We start from the raw sequence: 16556 nt of genomic DNA, 5'->3' as shown, positions 1-16556 counted from the left end.
CAGGCAACACTTATGCTAAGCTAAAAATGCTAAGTCAAAATAAACAAACTAGATACTGTCATATATTTGTGTGTCCGCGTATAAATCACAGCGCGTTAGTATTTCGTAATCTCCAGTCTTACCTCGAAATCGGCATGTTTGTGGATGTCCTCGGCCCTCTGCCTGCTGAGGATGAACTCGGCTTCGTTGGCCACGCGGACCAGGTGGTCCTTCATGGTGTGACTCAGCAGCCTGCAGCGAGAGGAACATTTAGAAGGTACTGGAAACAGCCGTGCAACAGCCGTAAAACGAGGGGTGAATATAAGCGCAGAAAATGGGCAGAAAATCGAATTTGCACGTTGAGAGTGAGACGTCGGCATCCCGGGGTGCGGGCGATAATTGATTTGTTAATGAGATGCGTCCGACAGGAAGGGCGGCGAGTGTCCCGCCCTATCGGCGCTTATCTCTGCTAATCAAACACGCATGTTGTGGGCGAGGAAAAGAAAAAAAAAACCTGGCCGCGTGGACCCGAGAGGTCAGCGGTGTGCAAAGTGGAACAATAACAGACGAAGGGCCGGAGAGGAGGGACGGCACGGGGGTTGGAGGGAGGCGGGCGGGCGGGCGGGGGTCCGACTGTAACCCAAGCCTGCTGTTTCAGCGCAGGGCAGCAGGGGAGCGGAGGCGCTGGGGCCACGGCAGCCTCTTTGGCCCTGACCCGGCCCGCTATCAATAACCACCGTGATGCGAGCACACGCAACACATTTCGCCGCTTCTCAGGGAAGAAATCAACTTTTTAACAGTGTTTAAGGTTTTTTTTTTTCTTCAATACTTCTACTCAAAGAGTCTCAGTTCATCAAGCATGAATTTTCCATATTATAATTAGATATTATTATATGTATAAAATAATAATTATTTAATATATAATATATTTATATAATTACATTTAATAATTGTATAAATTATATATATATATCATTAATATATTGTATATAATCATATAAATAATTGTCATAATATATAATAATTATAAATATATTATATTACATTTTGACCCTAGAAGATATTTCTTTGTATAATAATAATACATTTTGACCTTAGAAGATATTTCTTTGTTTCTGATTCCTTACCTGCCTTCGTTGACCAGCTCGATAAAGGCCAGTCCGGCGTTCTTCTGGATGGAGTTTTGCCATTCCTGCAAGCACAGCATAAAAAAAAGTCAACATTATTCCTTTGGATGGTATTCAGTAAAGCCAAAATACGTAAAAGAGGTTATGCTGAAATCATCCACTGCTGAAACATTGGATGAGATGGAAACGCTAACATGTTACGTTGGCGTGAGAAGTAATGGGCAAGATTGAAAGAGCCGAGCTCAAAGTGCATCCATCATTCAAAACAACATACAAATTCCCTCGTCTCTTTGACCGGCGTTTTGCTTTGGAGGTGTCAGTCCAAACAACCCCAGACCCGCCATCGGGGGACGGTGAGACGAGGGATGGGGGGGGCTGAGGCGGTCGGCGTGACTCTCATGTTCTGTTCCAACATTTCAACACCTTTCGACGCGAGCGTCAAAAGAATAATAAAGCAACAAGGTTACAGGGGGCCGGTCTGAAGCCGGCCTGGCTTTTTTTTTTTCCCCCTCCTCTTTTCCCTCACTTCCTCTCCAGGGAGTTGGAGAAGTATGCATGAAAAACCTCATGTGAAAGAGTTAACGACTCAACTACTTTTGAAGAAAAAAAAAGACGTGCCCCTCCAAGCGGCTGCACTACATATTCCACATCACTTAATACAAATGAGCCGTGTTTTGACGGGACATTTTATTGGACTCTGAAGGTCATTCTGTTAACTGCATAGACTTGTTTCTGAAGTCTTTCAACTGTCGAGACATAAAGACAGGACTTCTGAGGATCCGCTTATTTTTCCCTCAAAGCAGTGATCAGAAAGCATTTTTGGTAAAGGTTTGAACTCCTGGCAAAATTACCGCAAAATGTCTGCGTCAAAACAAAATGGCGGACTTCCAATGAAGGCATAGCATAATTTCTTGAGAATAAATTTGAATGACAATTAAATTTAGCTTAAATTTAGCTTTAGTCAGCTATCTAGTACATGTGGTTAAAATGTCACCGCAATTGGACCCCAAAAATAAAATGGCCGCCTTAAACCAAATTGGCAGACATCTTGCATTCTTGCATCAACTCTGCTGTCATCATGTCGCTAGCTAACAGAGGAAACCGTTTCTTTGGACCGAGCGGCCCTTCGGTAAACCTAAGAAGTCCGCGGGGACGAGGGGGGGGGTCGGAAGGAAAGATCCATTTACAAAACCTCCCCGTATAAACCCCGACGCCTTTCGTGCTGATTTGTGAAGAAACGCGTGCGAGCCGAAGCCATCACGGCCAATCAATCGGGCGCAAAACGGCCTGCGCGCCGTCACTCGTGCGGCCGACAACACCCGCCGCACTTAACCTCAAACTCAGAGCTGCTTTTTGTCCTGAAGGATCCGATTGGCATTGACCGTGTTTACCGTGCGCTCCAAACAAAACGGGTGCATCGGGGAATAAGAGGCCCGGCAAGAAAAGAAGTCTCGGCGGCCTCAAAGGTTGAAGGGCGTTAAACTAGGTTGGCTGCGGCCGTGGGGATATTCCAGACCGGGCCGGGCCGGGCCGGGTTCTCCCTCAGCAAGCCGGATTTCAAATAAACACCACAGGAAGTCAGGCCATAAATAGAGTCTCTAGAGGAGCAAACGTTACATTTCCTTCTGAGATTTCTTGTAAACACTCGGCAGACGTTTGGTACAAAAACTGCGGCTGGCTTTGGGCCGGGCCAAGTGATGTCATTGCGTCAACGGAATTTGGCGACGGATGAAGTACACGCGCGCGTCTACCCTAAACAATGCGCCCACCTTAATAAAAAACACCGGGGCTGGATCGGAACGACTGCCAAAGCGGAATGGCGTCCTCGATTAAATGTTAAACAGGTCCGGTTCGGGGAAAATGCTTTCGACTCAATCCTACTGTACAACACGGAGACGTATTATGGGAAAAGTCGCTCGGAGTTTTCAAACTTCTGCGCTTGAGAGCTGACAAATGTGATTTTTTTTAAGGTCACGTTTTGTTAAAAAAAAATAAAAAATTTAATTTGAACATTTATGGCAAATTCACTCACTGGCTGCAAACTGGACTAGTTAACTGCATGCGGCCACTAGTTAGTAGCGAGCAGAATAAAGCACAACAAAGCGTCCGTTCGCTAGACTCGAAAACGAGCTTTGACCAACGCCATCGGCATTTGGGGGACACAAGACTAATGGTGTCATTACTGGCTACGAGGTGGCTACTCTAGTGGAATTAAAAAAGCGATGACCCCGATCTGAGGAGCCAGCTCGCTGATGGAATATTGGATTTTTGTCTGTCCGGCGGCTTTTATGGCTTCAATTGGTGGGGGGGCGGGTATGACCACCAGTGCCCCTGATGAGAGGATACAAGCAGCCATTTGTGAACTCTCACCTTTAACCCGACCTGCCGACAGACGATAGGGTCGAGAGCGTGGGCCGCCCCCTTGATCCCGATTGGACGCCGCGGGGAAATTTGGCGACGTGGCTGAAGCGAGCCGAAAAACTGAACGGCGCTCGGCTTGTTGTGTGTTCCGCGGCCACGACGTTGAGTCTAAGCACACATGCCACGCACTTCCGTCATTACAGCTGATTATCCATAATCAACATCCAAATATACCGCCGCCGAGGCTGAGGAAAAGCAGGCCTCCAGAGCAGAGCGAGCGCGGCTTTCAAAATCAAGATCGGAGGAAAAAAAAAAAAAAAAAAGAAATCATGTCTTTGCTGCCCCAAAACAACAAGTCATTTGTGCTGTTTGGTGGCATTGCTCATAATCACAAGTACTTGCGTATTTGCAAGGCCGAGGAAGGAATGAAGGAAGGAAACAAGGAAGGGGGGAAGCAAGGAAGGAAGGAAACAAGGGAGAGTTGAAGCAAGGAAACAAGGAAGGGGGAAGCAAGGAAGGAAGGAAGGCATTAACTAATAAAACAATCTTCACATTTTGTATCTTTGATTTTGACACAGGGTAAAGATTTGACTGCGTTTTAATGACGATAAAACACAACCGATATTTGATGAGCTCAACGTTGACGTTAGCTACGTACGAAAGCTAAACTGTAAATGTCCCAATAAAGCGGTGACGAAAGGTGCGAGGCAAAGTTCAAGGGTGAAACATTTGCTTCGCGGTAATTGTTTCCTCATGTTTGGTCCAGAACCCTTTCAAAGGAGGGGACCCGACGCTCACTAAAAGGCGTAATAGCCGTCCAGGGTGCGACAACTTTTGAGGCCCCGGCCGGCGCTGGGGAGTGACAAGAGTGAACTCTCCTTTTTGAACTATCAATCACGGCCGAGATGTTAACGAGCCTTTGCGTCTCCGTCTTATCCGAAGGCTCCCGAACACGTTTTTTACCAGCGGGGCGCTCGGCCCAGCAGCGGGGGATGAACATAAGAAAAGATTCCAAGGTCTTGGGCCCAGGCGACCCGCCAGGTAAGAAAACATCACTCAGAGGCGGACGGGCCGGCTCGTCGAGGCACGTCGCTCGACCGAAACGCAATTTCACAGCGCGCTCGTCGGAACAACAAAGGCGAGTCGAATTAAAAGCTTTCGAGGAGACGTGCTTTTTCAAAACGATTTGCAGGTGCTTCCAGCATGGGTGAATAAAAATGAACTTTGGCGACACGTCTGACGACTGCTTGCAAAAAAGCTTGCGACTATTTTGCAAAACCTGTGAGCAAAACAATTAGCAACAATGGAAAAGTGCATCTGTCGCACAAGCTTTGATTAAGTTACATTTTCCGTCACGCGTCCATCTGTCCATCCGTCCGTCCCCTTGAAGGACTCTCTCATCTGATTCTCGACTTGCCTTCCTGCCAGGAAGCCCGCCCCCCCTTCCCCCCCCCCCCGCCGCCCGCATATCTGGCAGAATTAAGTGCCAGTTGGTGTTAGTGTGTTTTCTCTGCATCTCGCTTTTCCACGACGTGACCCTCTGAAGTGGAGAATGACGGCGGGGGGGGTACGCAGCGCCGCGTGGCACGACCGTGAGGGAGGGGGGGGGTGCAAGAATAACACTTTGACTCGCACCGGGCTTGAACTTTTCGCTCGGCCGCTTGAGCGCACGGCGGGGTGCGCCTTCTGACAGACGGAGGGGAAAATGATGGGCCGAAAAGTATTTTTGTCCCCCGAATTCAGCGCATTCCTCGCCACTTCTCTCACCTCTCCGCCCGGGCTCCCCGAGCGGTCGGCGCAACGTGGTCTGCGACTGATCCATCAAAGCCCCGCTCGGAGGAAATATGACCGCCGAACTTGATTTATTGCTATTCGGAGGCCGCGTTCCACTTGAAACAACTTAGACTTGCAAGTAAGACGTCATAAGAAAATTTACAAGAATCATTTAGATTTTTTTTTTTTGTGCCTTTTTTTTTGATAGGCCAGGTTTGTCCATTTTCTAATAATTCACATTTGCTACATTTCGTGAAGGAATGCTTCACGTCGACTAGGCTGCTTTTCGCCGACTCGGGATTTTCTTGCCCTCAAAGTTGGCAAGCGCTTCCTGGTTTTGGGACGGCCGAGTGGACCGAGGCTGTGAACTTCTTTCTGGTCGCTAACCTGGAGGTCAACGGGTGAAAGGGTCAGGAGGAGCCAAGTGTTTGGGGAAGTCAACGTCTGTCTCCCCGCAGGCCGACCCGAGCGCTGCCCATCTGTTAAACGGGTTAACGCTGACCGGAGCCACTGGGAACAAATGATCATGTGCCCTAAGTGGATTACTGGAGAATTACGGTCACCGCTAATTGTAGGTTATTTATAGTTCTTTCGGTCCTTTTTAGATTTAGGATGGATGGCCGAGTCAAGTGGCCCTGCGCTACGTTTCCTTCCCTATTACTTCCTTCCTTCCTTCCTTGCCACTCATGTCTCGAACGCATTTCTGATAAATGGTGGAAGGATGGATGAGCTGACAGAGGTCCGGACAATAACGGCTGATCTACAGGACACAAACGCAGCTACTGGGGAGATTTATGGGCCTCTGCGCACACGCTGCTCGACCGGTACGGCAACCCGTGAGACGATTTCTCATATCGGCGCCGGACCGAGGGGGAAGAGCGCCATCCTTGGTGCCTGAAACGTTATTTATTCATTTGAGGCTTTAAAGAAAGAGAGCGAGTCGGATTTAAATCTGACAAAGATTGGGAGGAAGTCAAGTCGGCCATTTTGGATGGAGGGCCATCGTATGCGGGGAATCAATATCAACAGTTAATGTCCGCTCAAAATGGGCCTTTAATTGGAAAGGCCGTTGTTGCTGCTCAGAAAAGAGTCGGCCATCAAAGAGCGGTTTACCATCGCCTCCTCAATAGTGCCATGATGCGGCGGCCTCTCGGGGGTCCCTGATTAAAAACTGCTCTGGAGTCCCTCGCCTCCCGACCCTTCACCCCGGCTCCACTCCATCTCGACGTGCGGGAAATTAATTAAAATTTCACACAGAAAGAGTGCGATCGCATCGACGATGAGGTGGGCTTGGGAATCAATCATAAACATCAACCCCCCCCTCTCCTGTTCGCTCAAGATGGCCGCCCGGGCGCTTCCTGTGGGAGGAGCGGGCACTTCCTGCGCTCTGGCGGGGAGGGGCCGGCTAAATGACATCATCAATCACACACAAGAGAACAAACACGCGCAAATGATTACATGCAGTAATTTAGCCCGGAGGAAAGTCTGTCCCTGCGTTCGCCTTTTTCTTGCTCACAATAAAATTACATTTGCATTAGCTGTGAAAGAATTTGGCCCAGATGATTTATGGAAGCAATCAACACTGTGCGAGCCAATCCCAGTGATTCCCTAGAAAAGTGTGTGTGTGCGTGTGTGTGTAGATTAGGTGGGAATGGCTCGGCGCAAAAGGAGCATAGCCAGACCAAAAAAAAAAAAGGGGGGGGGTGGAGTGTTGGAAGCAGTCGGGCCTGGCTGGAACAATCACAGAGATTCGGCCTTTGATTAGATTAGCATTAAACAACACTCTGACAGATATGACAAATAGCGGCATTAGAGCCTGTCATTCTCGCCTCTATCTCGCCGTACTCTCCGCCGTTAAGACGGAGGCCGACGGCGCGGGAAGGGGTTAAAAAGCGGGAGACGCGCATACGGCCAGATGGCAGCTACTATTTATTTGGCAAATTAAAGCTGATAAAATAAAAAAGGAAAGCGTGGTTTCCAGTGATGTGCCATTAATCAGATGTGGGATTTTTTTTTTTTTTTTTTGTATCACTGTGCAGTAAATTGAGAAAAACTATCAGGTTTTTATCAGCGATCCTTGTGGCTTGAATATAAATACACTATTCCCTTAAATAAATAAATGTAATCCTCAGCGATATATCAGTTTTTTCAGTTCAGATCGTTTTATATTCCAAGTATTGCAGCGAATGGTCACAACAGCCATATTGGATTCAGATTGACAGCAGTATAGGAGCGGCGTGATGCTAATCGGCTATCCCGCAATGACGCTATCGACAGCGGCCGTCATCGATCCGCCCGTGGCTGCTTATGATCCCGGAATTAGTATTCATGAATGTGGCGGCACGCTAAATAAACTTGGCAACGCCAGCGCCCGGGAGACAAAGGGCCAATCAATGCAAAGCACTATCAAATCGACATCATCCCGCCTCGGCGCTTCGGGGCCGAGGTCAAAGGGGAGTCGAGCGGGTCGCCCACCCTTGACCCGTGCGGCCGATATCAGCGATCAGAGGTGCCTTCGATCCGGTTTCTCGGTCCTCGTTGGGGGGGGGGGGGGGGGACCGGAGCAGGAATGGAGAGATAAGTGAGCGGATGTACTCAGAGTCCCGACTCTGTTGTTGTTGTGGATTTCGTGGACTCGAGGTGAGGCTGATAAATCAAAACTACTGCAAAGGGCATCTGAGAGAGGAGATAAAGATGAGACTTGCCTGTGAACACAGCAGCATGACGAGCTCCACCACTGAGCTGCTGGACTTTATGCACACCAGGCCTGGGAGGGGGGGGGGGGGGTTGGGGGGGAAACACCGAAACAGAGTGGCTGTTACAAAAAAAAAAAAAAAACGGGTGTGGTTCCGGCAAGCATCGATATGACTAATGAGCTGACATGCTGCGAATGTAAACTAATACATATTTGAGCTTTGTATTACAGGTCCGACATATGTCCCCTATTGATCCCTAATGCCCAACCGTGGGGACATTTGAAGAGATCAAGGAGTGTCCGGCCGCCCAGACCAAAAAGATGGGACATGGATATGTACAAACACACACCTCCCCCTGCTACATAGTGAACCACCCCCCCCTCCCCCACCGCAACTATCAATCAACTTTCCATTTTGTTTGGTGGCAGCAGACATCCCAAACACCGCTATTAGGGGCCTGGCCTCTGACCCGGGCCCCTGGAAACCTTCAAGCGCTGCTACCGGCTCATCACGCAAGGAGGGACGAGATCGAAGGTGTCTTTACCGAAACCTCAACGGTTGGGAAAAAATGAAGAATGGAACTATCTTTCAACAAATAAAACAAAATCCCACAAGCTCATATTTGGGGGGTTCGCATTTGACCCGAATGCCTTAAAGTCAGATAAGTTCCTCACTGGTGCCCTCGATGAGGAGCTCCTGTCCGTGACTGCCCAACAGGGTCCGGGAGAGGAACGGTGCAAAGTCCACAAAGATCTCCCTGAGGAGCGGGGCGGCCTTCTCCAGGGCATGTTCCAGACGCTCAGAGATGCTAGAAAATAATCATGGAGAAGACACCGTGCGCAAGAAGTCAGGCAACTCCAGGTCAAGGTCATGTTTTTTTTTTTAAACGGGGACCACTTGAATCAATACAAAAGGTATGTACATGAATGTGTGAGTGTAAAGGCTGGTTAAAAGAAAAAAAAAAAAAGATGAATCACCTCATATTGGGGGCTGTGTGCTGGGTCACAGGGGAGAGCGGGGGGACAGATGGCAAGCTAGCGCTAGCTGGAAGCTGGCCGCCTGCTGCAGGGGGAAACCACACAACTCTGTTATTAGTCTGGACTCTCACTCAGAAACGCACGCACACACACACACACACACACACACACTGGAGGCAATACATTATAGCGGCCAGCGAAGCGCCATAAACGGGCCTGGAAACATGCCTCTTATGAAATCATACAATGGCTTCCATTCAAATGTTGGGAGGGAGCGATTTATGGTGGAGTAGGGCAAGTGGGGGTACAAGTATCATTTTTATGGTTAAGATAGCGGATGATGTACTCCGGGCACAATACGTCTTCCTTATCAATTTACAATTCAGAGCTTTTCATGATGGAGGCCTCTAAATGACATACTTAGGGCCCGGTAATGTTTCACTGTCACTCGCTTAGCACGCCCCTCCCGCATCCCCTGCGCCGAGAAATAGGCTTGTACAATTTGGAAAGTGACCTCAATGAAAAGTATCAGGGTTTGATTGGTTTTTAAGTGGCACATTGGCTACTATGGGGTTATTTATTGCAAAAGAAAAAAATTGAATAGGCACAAATCACAGAAAAGGAATTTAAAGCCGGGTTTGTGGGAGCAAAGTGAAGCTGTCGGGCTCGTGCGAATTGCATGCTGTGCCGTAGCGGCGTCGGCGCTAAAAGGGAATCTGTTCTAGCAGCTAGCGGAAAAATTGCGCCGACTCGTAAATCATGGAAAGTGAACTTATCGCGACGTAGCTGGGACAAAACAAAACTAGCCTCGTCGCTCTCAATGCTGCTTGATGACGTCATTGCGCATCGAGGTAGGGCGGCTACATTTGATTGATCAGCCAGTAAATGGGCCTCATCGCGCCTCGTAAATAAGATTATGCACCAGGAGGATTACACTCCTTGCTTGTTTTTCCAGTCTCCGAGAAGGGAGAAGTCCTCGGGAGTGATGTGTGTGATGTGGCTTGGGATGAATGCGTGTGTGTGGTGTGATGAAGTATCGCTGATCGAAAACAAAAATGAATGTCCTCTGCTTCACGATTGGATTTTCTTTCTCATGCACTCAAACAATATATTTTTAAATCCACAAAACTAATATGAGAAAATATATTTTGCTGATATTTTCTAAATTTAATTTGAGCTGCAGTTTTATGTGATTAAGCGTCTCACTGGCGAGCGTAGTGAGGCTTTACGTAAGCAAGTTATTTTGCACGAGGCACACAGAAGAGTAGCATTGTTGAATAAATATTGATTTCTTGCAGAGCCAAGTAATTCAGTTTGAGTCGTTCATGTGCGTGTGTGTCTGCTGACCGTCTGCAGAGCTGCTGGTCTGTGATGCATCTCCAGAAGAAACCACGGCCACGCCATCAGCGGGCGACACGGCGGGGGCAGCGGCGGCGGTCGGCACCGGAGATGTCGCGCCGGCTTTCTTGGGAGCAAGGACGACACTCCTGCGCCACAAAAGTTTGGAATTCAAAATGATGCATTTGCAAAAGCTTAGCGCATGATTGATGGTCTTCTAAATTCTGGTGAAAAATACACTTCTAGATGTTGTGGCACAAAGTGGATTTTGGATTAACTGGTTCATCTTTTTCTGTGATGTGTTTTTTCTTTCCTGGTACCCCAAAAGTGTCCCTCCAGATGAGAGTGAAGTAATGTGGTTTGAGCGAGCGCGGTGGAAACGGCAGGGCGAGCGCCGCGCTGCAGATAAGCCGTCAGTCTGGAGCAGGGGCTCTGACAGAGCGCTGGCCGTATCAAAGCGAGGCCGGCCCTGCTTATCAGTGCTGACACAGGGGAAGCAGAACCTAATCGCTGACTGCTGTTGCTGCTGCTGCTGCTGACACACACACGCGAGCACGCACACGCTTGCAGACGTACGGTCAAACATGCAACGCACATGTTTAAGTACAGTGAAAGCAGAAAGAGACCAAAGGCTAACACAGTCTTAAAAGAGTTGACGTATGATGTGCATACGTAGCCAAGTGGCTAGCCAGATTAGCACAGTAGGTAGAAAGTATAGAAAATCACGAGTACAGTCCTTCAGTGTGATTTGATTCCATTCTTCACAAAATTCTATTTTCCACCATTTACTTAATTTGTTGATAAACAGTTGAAATCAATCAGTTTTGCCGACTGGACGCAGGCCGGAGAGACTTTATCAGCTAACTTTAGCTTCTGTTCAGATAACCACAACGCAGGACGTGCCTATCAGGATCTGAAGAAGAGCGCCGCAAACGTACACACTGTTAAAACACACACAAACTCACAAGTGCATAAATAGTGTGTTTGCGTGGAGCCTTCCATCTGGTTGTAAAGGAACGGCTAAATTATTCAGCAGGTCATTAGCCACACTTATCATGTCACCCCAGACGATTAATCAGACATCAGCAACGGCGACTAGCCACAACGCAGGAGGCCTAACGTGCGTGTGTGTGTCTGTTTCAGGTAGAGTGAGCTTAATATTTGTTACTGAAAGTCCTCATTATTATCCTCAATTGTACTCATGTCAATCATATACAGTCCTCCATTTTGTGACGTTTGTCATTTACAGTCGGCCATTTTGAAGGGCGTTTTTGAGAACTTCTCCTCGCCGCTGTTTGTTTCGGACATGCCGAGCTTCCTCCCGAGCGCTCCATTAACAACACTTCAGCGCGGACACGAGTCTTCTGTACACGCACGTCAGGAATGCAAACAAGCGCGCTACGTGTATATCCCCGCCGTCCAACGCTCGCACATTCTGCTGATCTAAATCAGCGGCTTGTACAATGACACTGTTTGGTTCTGGTTCGTGTCAGCAAATATTTGCAGACTGCCTGTCATAACAGGGGCACGGCTGAGAAATGGATGGGAGAAATCCACCAGGTCTGTGCTAGTAAATAAATCAACCCAGGAGGGGGGGGGGGGGATACACTTCACCCTCTGACCCACATTCAGTTTTTATCAGGATTTCTTGCCCCCCCCTCCCTTATGTCACTCTCGTAAATCCAAGCGTCTGGACGAGACGAGAGGTGTCGTGTTTTGGCAAGCGCGTCCGTGTAGAATGTCAACTCGTCTCGTTGTCGCGGTTTGCTTGTAGATGCCTGAAGTGATGGACGCGGGAGGTGATAAACAACTTCTACAAATCTACAACTTTCAGATTTCGCCTTATCAATGTCCTATCTCATCACCCGTACCACAAATTTAAAAAAACGTACGAGTGCCCTCATTTTGTAATTATTTACAGATTAATAATACTTCAACGATTGGGGCGGGAAAAGAATCATACTAATTATGTTAGCCTGGTACCACTGTATTCATTTTCATTTTATCAAGTGGCAGGCTTCATCTGCCCCATGGTGAGTGTTTACGTTAAAGCCTCTTTCCAGGCCCTGCTGAAAGAAGGTGTCTGGCTGTGAACTGGGCCTTGCAGGAGGAGACTCCCCGAGCTGTTGCTCTATGATTTCCAGCGCTCCTTCCCCGTAAAAGCGGCCGGCGTGCTCAGCGGGCAGGAGCCAGTCTAATCCCCCTGATATGAGAAGCACCCGCAGACCTGACAAAGCATTCCTCAGATAAAGACACACGCCGTCATCGCGGAGATGCTGCGGAATTCCCACCGTCGGGGGTTGGACTCGCTGACCGACGGGGAGGAGGTGTTTTCTTCAAATTGTGAGAACCTCGACTTTGTCGATCTCCCCCCGTGGAGGAGTCTCTAAAGTCCAAATGTAAAACAGACTTGAGAAAGCATCCTTCTCACCTGGGCCTGTCTGCGGATTCACCACATGAGCGTTTCCCCCTCTCCCGCCCCCCCGCGGGGTTACCAAGCATTTATAGCGGACAGAGTCACGATCCCTCGGTTCAAAGAGGATTCGGTTACAAAATGTTCCTCTGGATCCTCCGGAGGAACCGCGCAGAGACGTTTTCAAGGTCAGCAGCTTTTGTCAGATATGAAACTGTCAAGTTTGAAAAGGAATCACCATATGGAGTCACCAGGGAAACCAGCGTTTGTTCGCCCACCAACACGCAGGAGAAAAGTGAAAAAGCAGTATTTGACATATATCACCGCCCACGGGTGAAAACGCTGTACGTCCATTTTATGACCACTTGGCATGCGATTTGAACATTCAAAACCACTGACAGCTCCATCAAACACGCAAGACAAAAGCTGACGAGTGTTCATTTGTTTTTAAAAAAATTGCCAACAAGTCTCTTGAATGAGTTAAAGGGGTTGTTTTATAAATTGTAAAGCTGTTTATTTCTATTTTCGTGGCAAGAGTTGCGCTCACCTGTCAAAAGATCGAATCTGCAGGGAATCCCTGGGAACGTCCCCCACGCCCGCCACGCTTCCCAGAAAAGCGGGTGGCAGCAGGCCGGCGTCCACCATGATGTCATCAGCCGGCGCGCTGACCAGGCTGCGCAGGATGTCCTTCACGTTCTTGCCCTTGGCGTCGACGGGTCTGACCTCGGAGGACAGTGTGGACAGGGCCTCCGAGACGGCGTCGGGGCCGTGAGCCGTGCTGCCAGAGGACGCGTCTGCCTCGCCGGCTGCGGCGACGGAGGCGTGCTCGTCGCCGAGGCCGGAGTCGTAGCGGCGGAGGGATACCCCGTTCTCCGCCTCGGGCCCGGCGGACAGCGCACTGCTGTCTATACAGAACGTGAACGTGCTGATTAAAAATGACAGTAATTTAAAAAAAAAAAATCTTTCAAGCCCGCGTTAAGGTTTCAAGTGAGGGTCAGTCAGCGTTTCAAAACGGGACCTTCTATACCTGTGCTGCGGGCCGACTGCGTTCGCTGGGGATGCTTGTTGTCCTTGTGGGGCTCCAAAATGTCTCGGTACTTGGACACCATGAGCACGGAGATGAAGTAGACCACGGCCAGAGCCAAGAACTGAGCCTGCTTACTGTCCTCCTGGAACAAAACAAAACATACTAAACAACATCTGCGTTGACTTGTATTCATTTTCAAAAATCAGTCAGGACACATTTTCAAATTTTTTCAACTCGGGGTTTAATGCGTGTGCGTGCTTTCCACAACTCACAATATCACGGAAGACGACGGCCCTGAGGCGGTTGATGTCCATGTCCTGCAGTAGCCTCTCAAAATCCCGTACGGGAGACATCCCGCCTGACACGGCATCCACGGGAATCTGTGCCAATCAAAGAGACATTTGATTTGTTCGACCAGACGCAAACGAGTCGAGGGGGGGGGGCTCGGGTTCCCCCCGGCGGGACGGCGGCGTCCTTAACGTAATGGCTTTTGTATAGAGCGGGCTGCATTATAGATGAGGTTTAACACGCACGGCGGTGGCGGTTCAGGGAAAGAGCGGCGTGACTTTTACTGGAAGTCGCTGGATCAGATCAACAAAACAACAATGACGAAGTTGGGGGTGTGATACAATAAGCCGCGAGGTAATGCAATAAAGCCTGGCGCTCGGTCGGTGGTCAGTCGGGAGGGAAGGGCAGAGCTTTAATCTGGTCTGGAAGTCACCACAAGGGTGAAATTAAAAAAAAAAAAAAAAAAAGGACACCGTAGGTTAGACTTGCCTGTGCGGACGCAGATTTGCCGGGAATGGCGGCGTTTGCTTCTTTGCTGAACTTGGATTGCGCCTGCTGACACTCCAGGCAGTTTCTCACCGCCATTGCGCAAACTGCAAAGAAGAGAAAGGGATGCTATTTAAAAGAAATAAAATGAAATCACAATGTATTGTATACAAAGTATATTTCAGGATGACAGGAAATGAACGTGTGTGACAAGGTGGTGTCAGCCTGGTTCAGCGTGTCTGCTCCAAGGTCACACAGTGCAAGGTGTGCTCTTGAATCACCAAAGTAATCACGCGCTTCCCGACTTGCGCGCCGAGTCGGCAGCGAGAGACGCTTTTGCGGCAAATAACGTCTTGCTACTTCACTCGGCACACTTGTAATCTCATGTCATCTCGTGTCATCTATTGTAATCCGCAACCCCCCCACACTCACCGCCGCCGCCGCTGCTTGACAACTGACAAATCTCGGCCATTTGGAAAGCCAAGGAGGGAATTATTCCGTCTGGAAATGGCCTGGCTTTTTCCATTAGGACCACTCTCTCATACGGCCATTTATAAAAAAAAAAAAGAAAAAAAAGAGGAGACGTAGGGGAGGCGGGGGAGGAGGGCCGCTAGACGCTAAAACCTTGTTACACTCTGCCCAAATCGGATTAGGCGCCTTCAATGGGAAGCGCATACCTCATCAAATATTCATTTTATAACAAATGCGGCTATGTGTCTCATGGCTTGTTGCTTTTGTCGGGAGAAGCTTTGATTGCAATTTGGCTTTTCAATTTGAGTTTCAACTGAGGGTGTGGACTTAACGTTTGGTAGGAAGGGTTTTCAAATTCGGGTTCAAGACGAGGTTAGGGTTCGATATTTGTGTCTAGCGTATTCAACAGCCTGGAATAAAAAATATGAAAATGGCCCGAGGGTGGTTTGGCTTTTTCACTCTACGCAGCGGCACAGCCGACCGAAGCCATTATGGCCAAATCACTACATCACGATAGCGACCATTTTACGACCATTGCCATGCGGTGGGGGTTATAATAACAAGATAAGGGACGGCGAGCGGAGAGAAGACACACAAAGGCAATGCTTCAAAACGAGAAAAAACTAGAACGTGACACTACCGAGGCGGAGGCACTGTCGCAGGATGCCGCCCGACGACATGTTCTTCTCCGACTCGATCTCGGCGAAGTTGAGCGAGCTGGCGAAGACCAGAATGTCCATGAGGTTGACGAGGCGCTGCAGGAAGGCCACCGAGGAGTCCAGCGTCAGGCCTTGAGAAGGCTCGATGTTCTCCAGCTCGTGCTGGAAGCGCAACAGACATCGCAGACGTGAAGGCAGAAGATGGAGACTCCAATGTGTTTGCAAAAAAAGGGGGAAAATGTGGACGCTGTTGCAAATGTAGTTAGAAACAATAAATCTGAAAACCCGAGACGCATAGAAGCACGGCAAGCCATAAAAGGGAGGTCAGACGAGACAAGCTAACGATGTTAGAGAAGCGGCTAACGGCAGGCTAACGCGACTGGCAAAAGGTCAATGCAGATGGATAACGGTTCTCGTGTCACTGGCCCGGAGACTTGCCGAAGAGGAGGTGGCGGCGGACAGGAGAGGCAGGATGCCGCCGCACGCCATGACCAGGTTGTCCACCACCTGCGAGATGAGGTGCACGCTGTTGTGCACAAACACCACGTTGTCGCTGCTGTTCACAAAATCCAGGACCGTCTTGGTGGAGTGACTGAACGGACGGAAAAAGACACCACATTCCAGTTTTATACAAGTTATGACTTCAGGTTTTCAAATTAGGGTTCTCCTGGAGTAGAGTTTCAAGTCAGGCTCAGTTCCTATCAAGAGAAAGCTGGCCTACCTCCTCCAGGTTTGCACGTCCGTCTCAATGGCGAAGAGCAGGTCTGTGAGGAGGCGCTGGTGCATGTGAGACCAGCGGAACTCCGGGATGCGGAACATGGGGGAACGCGGCACCGAGTTTTCGTTTTCTTTCGGCTGGGCCGAGGCGGAACCGCTGGCTGCTGTTGTCGCCGTTTGGCTCGTCTCCTGTAGATACGAGTGTGAAATTAAACCATGCGATCGCACCGGAACATTTATGACA

At 49.1% G+C, this 16556-nt stretch overlaps 1 protein-coding gene across 5 annotated transcripts in view; it reads right to left on the bottom strand.

Annotated features, from left to right (window-relative positions):
- Positions 1 to 16556, bottom strand: part of lrba (LPS responsive beige-like anchor protein) — a 98116-nt gene that overhangs the window by 61637 nt on the left and 19923 nt on the right. For 4 of the 5 annotated variants that reach the window (XM_037253277.1, XM_037253448.1, XM_037253544.1 and 1 more), the window contains exons 23-35: positions 16317 to 16501; positions 16034 to 16187; positions 15577 to 15757; positions 14469 to 14572; positions 13964 to 14071; positions 13692 to 13833; positions 13212 to 13569; positions 10261 to 10400; positions 8914 to 8998; positions 8611 to 8744; positions 7946 to 8007; positions 1107 to 1171; positions 123 to 231 (exon numbers count right to left, since the gene is read on the bottom strand). In XM_037253277.1, the coding sequence (XP_037109172.1) occupies positions 123 to 231; positions 1107 to 1171; positions 7946 to 8007; positions 8611 to 8744; positions 8914 to 8998; positions 10261 to 10400; positions 13212 to 13569; positions 13692 to 13833; positions 13964 to 14071; positions 14469 to 14572; positions 15577 to 15757; positions 16034 to 16187; positions 16317 to 16501 (1827 nt within the window). The remainder of the gene's footprint in view (positions 1 to 122; positions 232 to 1106; positions 1172 to 7945; positions 8008 to 8610; positions 8745 to 8913; positions 8999 to 10260; positions 10401 to 13211; positions 13570 to 13691; positions 13834 to 13963; positions 14072 to 14468; positions 14573 to 15576; positions 15758 to 16033; positions 16188 to 16316; positions 16502 to 16556) is intronic. The other variant, XM_037253364.1, reaches the window with a different exon arrangement.

The sequence above is a fragment of the Syngnathus acus genome, chromosome 1 (genome assembly GCF_901709675.1).
Source record: "Syngnathus acus chromosome 1, fSynAcu1.2, whole genome shotgun sequence".
In the NCBI taxonomy this organism is placed as follows: domain Eukaryota; kingdom Metazoa; phylum Chordata; class Actinopteri; order Syngnathiformes; family Syngnathidae; genus Syngnathus; species Syngnathus acus.
The sequence above is the reverse complement of the archived record's forward strand: the minus strand, read 5'-3'. Positions and strand labels throughout refer to the sequence as shown.